General features: G+C 38.7%; 1 protein-coding gene across 1 annotated transcript in view; it reads left to right on the top strand.

Annotated features, from left to right (window-relative positions):
• The first annotated feature begins 7721 nt into the window (after positions 1 to 7721).
• LOC140917643 (connector enhancer of kinase suppressor of ras 2-like) overlaps positions 7722 to 14067 on the top strand; it is a 463215-nt gene continuing 456869 nt past the window's right edge. Inside the window, exon 1 of the mRNA XM_073360900.1 lies at positions 7722 to 7785. Coding sequence (XP_073217001.1) covers positions 7722 to 7785 — 64 coding nt within the window. The remainder of the gene's footprint in view (positions 7786 to 14067) is intronic.

The following is a 14067-nucleotide window of genomic DNA, read 5'->3' as shown; positions in this document are numbered from 1 at the left end:
AGAAGTATCTATAGCTTAGCCTTAAACGCTGTATAAAATTTGAAACAGACCTGTACAGAGTGCAGCATACATATGTGTATGTATTTATGTATATCTACACACACACACACACACAAAATTCTGATAGATGACATAATTAATCAGATTCATTACTTCATAACAGTCTTTTCTCCAAGAAACACTATTTCATATACGAACTGCAAAGTGATGTTTTCACATTTGGGTGGAATGGAGTCATTGATATATTCTATGGCAGACCATCAGTATTTAGACAACCAAATCAGTACTTAGGTTATTCTTCATATTGCTAAAATCACACAATCCATTCTCATTTCACATACACACAAATATAGCTAAAGAAATATTTTGCTCATTACTCTGTGGAAAACATGCAACTAGAGGTGAATATTGTTGAAATGGACGAAGAAAAATGGGTTATTTAAGACCACCATATTTCGGAAAATCACCAGTTGTAAGTTAATGATGTTACTGTAGTTAAAAAAAAAAAAGACTGTGGCTTAAACAGCTTTCTTAAACTACAGTAGGAATTGTGACTAGTAGCAATGCTAAACAAGAAGCTTTGGGTTCTAATTTAGGACTCAATCATAAAGTTTTGCAAATGACGGCACCTTAAGCAGGGGATGGGGACACAGTCTGGCTTGCCAGTGGAAAGGGTATACCTCTTTAAGGACAGAGAGACAATGACAGTTGCTGCAGAGGTAGAGCGGGTCAGCATAGGGATGTTGACTCATCCCCCCAGGTGACCCAGAAGAGAGGGGAGATTACATAGACGCAGGTAGATATTGAAATAATCATGGCGTTACCTTCACTGTACACTTTTATATGCCGATACTCCCAGACACTTAATAATAAAGTTGCGGCCTAATTAAACCACATCCAGTGTCTCCTGTCGTTCTTCTGGTATAACTGGACAATATGCAGATGTCACTGTGTTGCAAAGATAGCCCAGAGAAGGTCAGAATGGTCTTTAGGTGACAGAATAGAACACTCATTGTATGGGGAAATGGTTGGCTTCTCTTTTTCCCTGTGTCCCATGGATGGCTTCCAAGTGCACAGCACTTTAGAGGATATGTATGAAGTTACTGATATGGAACTGCCTATGTAAGTGAGAAAACATATGGAAAGTATGGGAGCAGCTATCTAAAAGCTCCATGTAAAAGCAATCGATAACTACAAAATTGCTCATTTCACTGCATGAAAAACATTATTGCCTTGAACTTAAAGTCCTTTCTCTGCAGTTTCCTTGGCAAAGGGAAAAATATCAAACTGTCTGTTTAAATGTATATTATTTTTTTCTCCAAAATTTCCTTGCAAGGCTAGTAAACAAAGTAAGTAACTACTCCATCTTTGGTTTGATGTAACTGCTGATACAATATAAATGTTGAATAAGCACTCAGGAGGCAGGCTGGCTGGAGAGGAGGTCCAAACACTTACTAAATGCTTGAGCATGCAACTCAGTCTGTGTCTATGCAGTGTTTTACAAAAATCCTATAACAAATCTAATTTACACTGGGCACGCTCAGAGGCTTAACACAGTAATAGCCCAGTCATAGTAGCATGGGAGTGACATTTCATTTTCATAATCATGCCTGTATTAATAACTTGCTACATAGCCTTACAATTTTGGTTTCCCAAAACAGGAACTTTTTGAGTTGGTGCTGAGATATATATACCCTTTTGATGTGTTGTGATGCTGCCACACTGTTTGAATACACCAAACTCAAAACCAAGAAGCTGGATTTTCATTCTGTTATAACAAACAGTGCTGGTCCAAGTGGGTTTGTATTTGCTCCATGCTGTTCACTCATCTTCAGTACATCTATGTACTATAATATTTTATCTTGTAGTTTTTTACTCTTCATCTCTACTGCTGCAGTACAGACCCTGTTCTGATATGCTAGGATGATGAAACTGAAATTGCAGCTCTTTTTTCCCTTCCTTTCTGTATGTTCCTCTGTCAGCTCTCTTGTGCAGTCTGTTTTTCCCCAATTTGTGTGAAAGGAAATGAAACCATATGTAAACGAAGTAAATAAATGTCAGTCTTCATTACTTCCTACTTCAGTGCACACTGGAAAAAAATATTGTTTTAAAACCACATACCAAATGATGTGATGCGTAGAGACTCTCTTGTTTGGAGTCCAGCAGGTGTCCCAAATGTAAGTCTCCATGTCCAAGTAATGTTCTAATTAGAACTAGAAGGTCTCTGGGTGAGGCACTGTCTTTTTCTAGTTCTGTTTGTACAGCACAATGGGGTCCTGACTTGGTTGGCCTGCAAGCACTACCATAAATGTTAAATAATAAGTAGATGTTGGCAAACTATCACAATAGAGAGAAAATAAAAAACAGAAATGGATATCAATACAACTAGTCAGATAATGTTGAGCTGCTACAAGGGAAGCATGAGCAACCTACTGTACGACATCAGATCCCTTTAAGATCCCAGCTCTCTGGCAGGTAGGAAGACTCAGAAAAAGCTACAGAAGGAACAATATGTGCAGGAGAAAACTCTAAGACATATTAACCATTCTCCACTGGTCCCTTGCTGGGACACCAGGCCCCAACAGCCTCATCACTCCCCAGTCTTGTGAAGCCACTTTCTAGTGGCCAGTCCTTTAAAACTCCAGCTTTCCACGAAGCAGGACTCAGCAGCAGCCTCATATCTCTAAAAGTCCTTTTATGGTTTTAGTCATCTGTGACTTTTTACCAGTAAACTGACATCAGCAGAACTACCAATATGCACCTGGAGACTATTCATGGACCACATACAGGGGTAAGGATAAGGTGTAGCCTACCTAATAATACCGGTAGTCACTGGTACTGTAGCTCTATTGCAAATAACGTTACAAGTTCTGTTTAACTGAATATATAGGCAGTTAGAGTCCAGAAAAGAAATGTGTTAGTTGGGATGCAATTCTTTTTAGAATCGGATTGTATGACTGGGTGAAGATTATTCCTTGCCTGATTCTCTCTAACTGGAATAACCGATTAGAATCAGACATGCATACAGGATACCCATATAAAACAAAAAGCAGTCCATTGTGTCAAAGACATTAGTGTGAAGTAAGGATATGTAAAACAAAAATGTAAGCTATAAAAGGGACAGGTTATGCAGTTTAAATTATAAGCGTAAATATGTCAGAAAAAGGCATTTTATTTTGTCCATACTTCAAACTTTAAAAATAATAAAAAAGGCCAAAATATAAATTCAGCAAAACCATAACATTAAAAGACATACAGAGCTACATTGCTTTTATTTTTTATTCCTTCTTCCCCACTGCCACTTCTAGCCCCGCACCCCCTTTTATTTAATATACTGTAAGATCTTTGGGTCAGGGGCTTTTTCTTTTATGTCTGTAAAGCACCAACTGCAATTTGGATGCAAGATAAACAAACAATATATGAAAATCACCACGTGCTGTGCACAAATCGTATTCCAATGTAGGGAAATATTACCTGCAGCATAACAAAATCTTCCGCTTTCATCACAAAAGAATGTCTCCTACTGTGAGATCAATCTGCTTCCTTGCTACCAAGCCTCATGGATCCCAAAATTCCACGTCTCGGTGTTACTGCAGAGCCTGTAGATAGAACGTGTGCATATTGGTAATAAGGTTTCCATAAGGATGCTACTATTACATCACCACAGATCAAACACATGATAGTAGAAGCCTGTTTGAGTCTAGTAGCTATGGCTTCTACCTTGTTTTCACTAACATGTATGAATATTAGGCAATATCATTTTCAAGTAGACCCTTCCGCTATCCCATTCAGTCTTAATGATTATCTTATAAAACACTTGAAATGGGCATTTTGCCAAATTGGAGACCAAACTAGCCCCAGGATTGAGAAGATAGGGTGACATAAAGCTATCTTTATGTGACCCAGATGTACTGAGCACCGCTCCAGTGCCCTCGCTATAAGTTAAACTATTAGGCAAGTCTTGTCCATACATTTTTACAGATCTGGGTATTTATTTATTTTTTAAAACACATTTATATCAGGTGTGTAGTTGCATATTTTTTTTAATGGATTTAAAATATATTCAATATTATTAAATCATTTAAAACATTTTGACTGTAAAATAAGGGGTGTTTTGCTTAAAAATAATATGACCTTTATATATGCTATGACTTTCATTTTTCCCCAGGTGAGAACAATTCCCTTGCTAAACAACTCAATATTAATTGAAATAATCTGTCATGATGTTTCTTTTTGGAAAAAAAATTAAAACTTTTGCATTTTTTTTTTTGCTATGCCATTTCTGGTCACCTTTGCTTATTGTAAATATAAACCGCTCCATAAATATTTTGTACACAATATACAATAAAGAGATATACCATAGTGCATTATGTCCCAATAGCTTCCCACTATTTGAAAATCTGAGAATCCAAAGAAACTATTCTGTTTTTTAACTAATTTGGTTACAAATAGTCTAATTAAACTGGTTTAACACAAAATATTTTAAAAACATTATAGGTGATGTAGAGTTTCATTTTTCTTCCCTATAAAAAAGGTGCATTCAGCGTTCAAGGTATTTTACTCCCCTGTGATGTACATACTGTATTATCTCATCTTGCAGTTGGGAAAACTGAGGCAGGGAGTTTATGTGGTCTGAAGTCACAGGTAGCCAGAGTCAGGATTAGAACTGAGAAGTTCCTTACTCCCAGCCCAAAGCTGACACCATGATCTATGTGTCTCCCCTGACAGAAAGTTATATAAAATACAAAGAGAAACAATTGGGGGTATAGATCAGCACCTTTCTTGCTATATTAATAACATTGCAATTATTATTGAGAGGAGGTTGTGTATTGATTTCTTAAAAAAGGTGTTCTGAGTTTGCCACTTTATGCCAAAAATTCTAGAAAACACTTGAGCATCCATCTGATATTTTTAGCCTTAGGTTATTTTCCTCCCTCTTGTAAGACTTAAAGTATTCATTTTTTTTTAAATAGCTAAAAAAGTTCTAAACATTTTGAAATGCTTTCTAATTAAACAATTATTCCTTTGGAGTTACAATAGACTCTGCAATGAATCTCTAATTAGGAACTTAAAAAAAAAATGTACCACCCAGGAGGTTATGTAGATTACTTTGGTAATGTTTGTAATGTGCGATAGAAGATTAAAAGCACTATATAAATGCTAAATATTAGCATGTATTATATTCACTGTCTTAGGACAATACACTACGAAACAGCTATTTAAACACAGATCTGGTCATGATAGCCCTTTACTGCTCTTCAGAGTAATGTACTAACAAGACCTACTTATGAAATGTTTCATGCACATATGATTGATCTGATGAACAGTCTCTTCTAAGTGATTGGGGTCATTCATGCAGTGAGGGCGACAATGTTAAAAACACCTGCATTCTAACAACATTTTAAAACATCATTTTAAACTCATTTCTGGCAAAATTTCACCTTATTTTTAAACTCCTTTCTAAATATTGTGTTTTATAAGGTTAAAAGAATAATACAAAACAAACATATTTCCTTTTAATTCTATTATGAATAGTGCTATCACGAACAAGACCAGAAAAAGTGGTGCTTATACTGTCTCATTTGGTGCAGTCTCTTACAGACACAGTGGTAATTAACACAGAACCCCAGGAAGGATTTTCCAAACAATAGGCTTTTATTTCAGTACAGTCACAACTTACATTGCATGGACCACAAGTGAATCCAGGAAGTCTGTACTTCCTGCTCTTAACCACTTGCAAGCATATTGAAGGCAGTTCACCACAGCACTGAGGAAAGGAAAATTTATAATTTGTCAGCATAAAATGTAGAGAAATATGTATAAACTAGTTGTCATAAATATAAAGGGAAGGGTAAACCCCTTTGAAATCCCTCCTGGCTAGGGGAAAGCTCCTCTCACCTGTAAAGGGTTAAGAAGCTAAAGGTAACCTCCCTGGCACCTGACCAAAATGACCAATGAGGAGACAAGATACTTTCAAAAGCTGGGAGGAGGGAGAGAAACAAAGGGTCTGTGTCTGTCTGTATGCTAGTTTCTGCCAGGGATAGACCAGCAATGGAGCCTTAGAACTTTTAGTAAGTAATCTAGCTAGGTATGTGTTAGATTATGATTTCTTTAAATGGCTGAGAAAAGAATTGTGCTGAATAGAATAACTATTTCTGTCTGTGTATCTTTTTTGTAACTTAAGGTTTTGCCTAGAGGGGTTCTCTATGTTTTTGAATCTAATTACCCTGTAAGATATCTACCATCCTGATTTTACAGGGGGGGATTTCTTTATTTCTATTTACTTCTATTTTTATTAAAAGTCTTCTTGTAAGAAAACTGAATGCTTTTTCATTGTTCTCAGATCCAAGGGTTTGGGTCTGTGGTCACCTATGCAAATTGGTGAGGCTTTTTATCCAACATTTCCCAGGAAAGGGGGGGTGCAAGTGTTGGGAGGATTGTTCATTGTTCTTAAGATCCAAGGGTCTGGGTCTGTAGTCACCTAGGCAAATTGGTGAGGCTTTTTACCAAACCTTGTCCAGGAAGTGGGGTGCAAGGTTTTGGGAAGTATTTTGGGGGGAAGGATGCGTCCAAACAGCTCTTCCCCAGTAACCAGTATTAGTTCATTGTCTGACTACCTACCTCTGCATCTGCAGTTAGGGTGACCAGATGTCCCAATTTTATAGGGACTGTCGTGGTTTTTGGATCTTTTTCTTATATAGTTTCCTATTACCCCACACCTGCTATACTGATTTTTCACACTTGCTGTCTGGTTACCCTATCTGCAGTTGTGCGGTGGGTGGTGAGGCTGCTCCTTCCCCCTATCCACAGGAAGGAGGGAGAGTGTTTGCACACCCCAGAATAGGAGGGGATGCAGGCTCAGATCCACAAAGATATTTAGGCTCTTCATTTCCACATTGCACACCCCCCAGCCTCATTCACAAACAGTTCCATGGGGTGCATATGAGGGAGGGGTTTGCTAGTGCTGGTGGTAGGGAATTCTCCAGTTTTAGGGAGGGGAGAAACGCTGCCAGGAGTACTAGGAGCCATTGAACCAAACTGTAAATCCTGTATATGATAGAAACCACTTGAAGCCAGGGGGTGCAGCTGCATACCCAGCACCTTTGAACACTGCATAATGTTGGAGGAGCTGGGAAGTGTTATACTCCCTGACCGGCATGCTGTTTTAAACTGCAGCATTTTATTAAAATACTTATCAGAATCTGTCATCCACCAGCAGCTTGCACAAGCCCCATTGCTGGAGAGATTTCCAGGAGCACCAAACTCTGCTGTAGACATGTCCCCCTCTCCTCTCTGTAGCAGAGTTCCAAACCTTAAAGAGACCATATGCTGGCAAATGTAGCCTAGTGTTCCAACTAATTCTTACACCAAAAAGTAGTCTAAATTTATACTGAACCTTATAGAGTGTTAATGGTACAAAGGGATCAGTCTGCAAATGAGGCTGGGCCCTGCCTGGTGGTGGGAACTGAGTCCCTACCCTGTAGATCATGGCTTGCACCTGGTATCTGTGTAGGGGAGGCCTGTAACCCAGGAGCACTGGAGATGGGGGGGGGGCATTCCCTGAAGTTTAGGGTACAATGGGTGATATTGAGGATTGTGCCTTTAAGGGCTGAGCTTTCCAAACAAAGTTGTGGGTGGGGGAAGGTCTTATGCACAGTCAATTGGAATGGGACACAGAGATCTTTTGCAAGCACCTGAAGCATTAATGATCACTGAACACCATGTGGAGCCTTGGGTCCCTTCTAGAAGTCTCTGCAATGGAAGGGGAAATTGGGGCATCAGAAGGTAAGTGGTGGAGATTGGTATGGGGTTAGAGATACTTGGTGGGAATTGGGAAGGGCAGCAGAGGCCTATGAGGGGAACTGAGGTGTATGAGAGAGAGTGTGTAGAGGAGTGGGTCAGGCACATCAAGATTCAGAATGGCAACACAGACACATGGAACACTGAAGAGGATGTTCAGAGGTATATGGAGGGAATCAAGTGTTGGGGGTACCTGGCACCAGTCACTTCCAGATGGGGCTGGAGGACTCTGTAGGCCTCACCCCCCCAGATGTAGAGAGGTCTTGTTGGTAAAGTCTAAGGACCTCCAGTGTGAATAGAGTAGAGCAGTGGTTCTCAACCAGGGATATATGTACTCCTGGAGGTACGCAGAGGTCTTTCAGGGGGTACATCAACTCATCTAGATATTTGCTGAGATTTACAACAGGCTACATAAAAGGCACTAGCAAAGTAAGTGTAAACTAAAATTTTATACAGACAATGACTTGTTTATATTGTTCTACATATTACACACTGAAATGTAAATACAATATTTATATTCCAATTGATTTATTTTATAATTATATGTTAAAAATGAGAAAGTAAACAAACTTTCAATTATAGTGTGCTGTGACATTTTTGTATTTTTATGTCTGATTCTGTAAGCAAGTAGTTTTTAAGTGAGATGAAACTTGGGGGGGGTATGCAAGACAAATCAGACTCCTGAAAGGGGTACAGTAGTCTGGAAAGGTTGAGAACCCCTGGAGGAGAGAGCAAGGACTTTGTGGAAACTGGAAAGTTGGGGATTTTGGAAGGATGATTGTCTGGCTAAGGAGTGGGGAGCCAGGCATTAGAACTGGGGGACCAGGTATTGCAGGAGAACTGGTGACGTGAGAAGCAGGGAGTGCCCAAGGAAAGAGAGTGCTCAGGACTAGGTGCAGGAATTAACTGGGGATGTTTACTAGGAAGAATGGGGCTTTACTGAACACTTGGAATCCCCATCCTTCCTCTAAGCTTTACCTGTAAAGAATAGGTCATATGGCTGTGCTTTCCCTCCCTGTGTGTAGCTTGGGATTTGGTTTGCCGGAAGCAACGGCTGAACTGTGCATTGGGGTGATGGGGTATATGCACAGAATTAATGGGAGTGAAATAAGTGTGTGTGCACACATGAAATGAATGGGGAGAGTGGAGTGGGTATGGGAGCATAGGTAAGGTCTCGGTGTCAGGATGGGGGTATAATATGAGTGGCTATACATGTTCAGTATGTGCATGCTGAATGAGTGGCTGGGTGGGTCAGTGTGGAGTGGATAGGTGTGAGTAGTGGGTAGTATGTGTGGAATAAGCATGTGTGTGGAAAGGCAGGATGGAATAAAAGCAGGTGTGGAATGAATGCATGGAGTGGGCATGAGAAGGACAAATGAGCAATGTGTCTGCAAGTTGATGAAAATGTATGCATCAAATGTATGTAGCCTTTTTGTTTGCAAACACTGGCAGGTAGAAAACAAACCCATAGAGTCAGCCAGCCATGTCCCTTTCCCAGGGACAACTATATGTATCAAGCAAAGCACATCAGTTGAGTAAACACTAGAAATTTAACAACAAAAAAACCCTAACATCTATTTTGGAGTTTCTGACCTAACCCCCACAGCCTGATTTCCAAGCCGTGCCTTCTTCCAGGCAGTCTCATCCTCTTGTTCCCAAAGCAGCTGATTATGTGTTCCCACTCTGGAGCACCTGTGTAAACCTGAGTTTTTATTAACCTCAGTAATTCTGTTTGCCTTGGACAAAGTGGTCTCTGTACCATGTCACAGGATCATCTCTCTTTAGCCATCAGATTAGTTAGATAACATGTTTACTGAATCATACTCTCGAGTTCAATAAAATAATAAATTACACATGGTTTGTAAATTTATGAATATGTTTGCTGCACAGCACCTCCTAGGTAGAGGAGTGATGCGGGGATTAACTGAAACTGGAAAAGTGCCCACCCATTTTTCCCGTCATCACCTTCTATAGTCTCTTAAATCTAAGCTGCATTGAATTCAGTTAAGATTTTTGTGATGAATGTCTCTGCAAAGAGGTAAAAGCTTTTTTGGCTCCCTTGCTGCCAGCCAGTTGGGTTTCTGGCAGGAGGGTGTCCTTTTGGAACAAATTTCATGATCACTTTTCACTGAAAATCTAATGTGAGTGCTGGTAAATGTAGGAGTGTTTGCACTGTAGGTTTGAGGGAATTGAGACGTTTCATTAGGGATAGAATCTCTGACAATAGCTTGTTAAGAATTCAATTAAAATCTTTACCTTGGATAAATTTGAATGTTGTTGAGCTACAACATGCTGCTACTCACCAAGACATAATGGTGGGAAAAGGTTCTTCTTTACAAGCCAGTCATGTTTACAGATTGTTCTCTCTCCTTTTTTAATTTTTTTTAAATCCTCTATCGAAATAAAAGAAAACAATGTTCTGCAGAAAAAATGTTTGTTTAAAGTAAGTGGGCTATTAATAGACAGCAGTATGTGTTACTGTGACTGCAGCAAGTGATACAGATATTCCTGGGCTGAATCAGACTTTGTACATATGCCAAGAATGACTTGAGGAGAAGATATGCCTGAACACCAACCTATTTGTGGTACACCATTGTTATCTGGTATCTGCTGTGATATAGAGGCATTGGGCAGGACTCTTCAGATAAGATTGAGTCAGGATTTCAATTACCAATCCTATTTTTTGCTTTTGATTTGATAACTTCTGTTACTTTTTGGATTTGTTTACGAACTGGAATGCTTAGATTAGGGCAAGAGAAGAACTTTTCCTGAGAATTTGGAAAATGTAGGATAAAAGATGTTTATATACTACCCTATCAAAACTTAGGTGTGAATGTTGATACTTTCCCCCATCTGATGATATTTGGGCCTACATGTTCTCTGCAGTAATAAGTTTTAAGGGGGTCTGAAAGTCACAGAGGTGCAGACAGGTTTAATTCATGGGGCAATTTCAAGAACAGAATTATCAAGGAACATTTGTCTTCCAACACTGGAGGTATGGGTTGCCAGCAACTGATCTAGGGAAAGACCAGGGATTTAAAGACTAAACAGATATGGTCAGAGTGATGGTATGACAAGGTACTCTTAGTAGCATCTGGGTCACCTGGATTTGTTGAAGTACTGGGAAGAGCAAATGGAAGCCAATTATACATTTTCTGTAGGGGGGGATTGTGAGCACTGGGGTGGTAATCACTGAGCTCATCAGGTAATTGGGAGGATATAGATGGGAGGAGCCAGCAGCTCAGTAAGAAGCTCTGAGGTGAGCCTGGGTTGAGGGAACCCTCCCCTTGCTGTAAGCCTGCATTAGTCTTTGTTTACCACATATCCCAGAAGAAAATTCTGGAGTATTCTGCAGGAAGTCATCAGTGCTCATAGTAATTATCAGTAATATCATCAGTGGCTGAAAACAAAATTGAAAGCAGATGATATAGAGGTTAAAAAAAATCTATGAATTAGCCTGTTTTAGGATTTTATTCCTCGTGTATTTTTTTAAGGCTCCTGATTGCATAGTTATAAAAACAAATTGTGTGCTGTTTTTACTTAACCACTGAAGGGAAAAAAGTCCTGCAACAGAATTTTAAAAGTCTAGAATAAAAATGCATGAACAATACCCATAATCCTCTAAAACTCCTATGCTCTTTGGTGTTAATTTATAAAAGCGAGAGGAAAAAAAAGAGGGAGGTTGTAAGTCTTCCTGAAAACCATGATTTCAGTTTCTGACTCCCACTCTAACTACAGCAGGTTTTCAGATCTGAGGGCACCAGACAGGGAGCTCTTCTCTGAAACTCAAAGGGATAGCTTTACAGCAGTGATGTGCCTTGAAACTGGAACATTTATTCACAGATCAATGGGTGGCATTACTTGAGAGAAGCTAGCAGCCTTGCACTCTTATTGCTGTCGGTGTGTTTTGATGTTAGACTCGAGGAGATTTGTCTGACACTTGAAAGGAGACTTGGGAGGAAAAAAGAGAAAAATAAGATCAAACAAAAGCTTTAATTTACATATTGACTAAATAGCAATTTTCAGTGCATACACATTGCTGATTTTATTAGTGAACTCAGCTCCACTAAGGCATTGTCTACAACACACACAACTTGTATCTCTTTACCTGTATAATTAAGACCACATAACTACTTCAGTGTGGTATTAGTGCTATACCTTTATAGTGATAAAAAAGTGTTTTTACTCGTACAGCATATTCCTGTATGGGAATGGGAATAAGCTTATACCTACCTGTCTAAGTGCTTTTACACTGATATAACTCTGCCCACATTAAGGGTTGGACCAGCATAACGGTTTCATTAAAATAAATCGCACTCCTAACCAAAATAGTTATAACGGTTCAAAAGCTTTGGGTGAACCAGGTCTTAGGCTACTCAGAAATTACATGTGGCGTAACTGGTCGGCATTTGTCTTGAAACAACCCTTTCAGTCAGGGATTGGACTGAAGTAAGGGCACTTATGCAGAATTTAAGCATGATTTTTTTTTTTTTAAAAAAGCTGTTATGAAAATCTCCAAAATGTGACTGAATACAGTGCTTTCATACTGAGTCTGTAACCATCCAGCTTGAAACAATAGCTCTTAGAAAGGTGGAGACTACCCAGTCTGTCTCAATAAAAAGTACTAACTCTGAAGCCTTGTGAACCCATGTTAAATCTCAGTGTTAACTATATCTAATGATCATTTTAGTCATAAAAAATCCAGCTATTCTGGGATTGAGTGGAGTTAGAGATTGTAAACAAAGTATAGGTAGCACACTGTGATGCAAATAGTTATATAAATCATCCATGTGTGCTCACATGATAGGGACTCCTGATTCATCAGTTCTTAAAACACAGGCCTCTACCACCTGAATTAAAGGAGAACTCCTTTAGTTTACCACACTAGTAGGTTTCACATCCTCCCCATGGGCTAGTCTCTAGAGCGCAATTTTACTCAGTGATGGTCTCAAAGCCAGTACATTTCAGTACCACTACTACCAACCCCTAGCTGACTTAGTCTTTCCACTTATATAAATTCATTTGGAGTGGAATCTCACTAATGTAAAAATGTTCATGCTCTTATGTAGACTAGAAATTTATCTTGAACAGCATCATTCTATCAGTACTATCTCTCTTTCATCTAGATACTTGTCCTCAGAATCTCCCGTAAATTAAAAGATGACAACGCTTTCTCTGTCTTCCTTCCCTGCCATCATGTGGTACAATGTCAGAATCTTTGTATAGTATCAACTTTGCATCATGCTACTTGCGTTATCATTTTAGTATTGATTATGGCTGATTGTGATGTAAGTGAAAAATGTGCTTCTTTCATGAACATAAAGAAAAGGAGTACTTGTGGCATCTTAGAGACTAACAAATTTATTTGAGCATGAGCTTTCGTGAGCTACAGCTCACTTCATCGGATACTCCTTTTCTTTTTGCAAATACAGACTAACACGGCTGCTACTCTGAAATCTTTCATGAACATAGTTACATAGTAGATGTTTAAAGTCATATTCTAAAATGAACTTTACAGATATTCTCTTAGAGCTAGATCGAGAATAGAAAGATCTTTTGGAATTGACCCAAGACCAGATTTGTGTCAATTAAGGAATAAAATTTGCATATTCAACATAACACAACATTTCTAATTACAATATAAATTATATACTTCCCTGTAAGGAAAATAATGTACATATCTGTGGGGTTTGGGGTTTTTCCGTCTCTTAGTATGTTTAAATCCCTTTTGTTGGCTGGAATCATAACCCAATTTTCATCTCTAGATTTTTGTTTGCCTGTTTCGTGCTGGGGGGGAAATGCATAAATTATATTAGTTTTATTTAATTCAAATAAAATTGTACTGTTGGTACTGTTTAATAGAGACACTTAATTGGGACATGTGTTTGGTAAATTATTTCCTGTATTATATCTCTAAATTTTACCCTGTAGTTCAAAAACTATTTGAAGTAAACTTTCTAAATGTATAAAGACGAAAGCATTTAGGAAGAAATATAGGTAATCAATACAGAAAACTGCTTAGTGACTTGCATGGAGACAAACACAGATCAGAAAACAAGTGATTGTGGACTTCATACCTATTTTAGGTATGAAATGTACCTGTGTACCAAGATATATAACTGGGCACATTTGATTAATAAATGTTTTAAAATAAATAACTCTAATTAAAAATGTGTATAAAGCAAGCAGCATAGCTGAGGGTCTGATCCAAAGCACGCTGAAGTCAATGGAAAGACTCCCATTGACTTTGGTGGGCTTATGAAATCT

This window comes from Lepidochelys kempii, chromosome 9 (assembly GCF_965140265.1).
Source record: "Lepidochelys kempii isolate rLepKem1 chromosome 9, rLepKem1.hap2, whole genome shotgun sequence".
Classification (NCBI taxonomy): domain Eukaryota; kingdom Metazoa; phylum Chordata; order Testudines; family Cheloniidae; genus Lepidochelys; species Lepidochelys kempii.
Note: the sequence above shows the minus strand (reverse complement) of the source record. Positions and strands in the feature narration are given on the sequence as shown.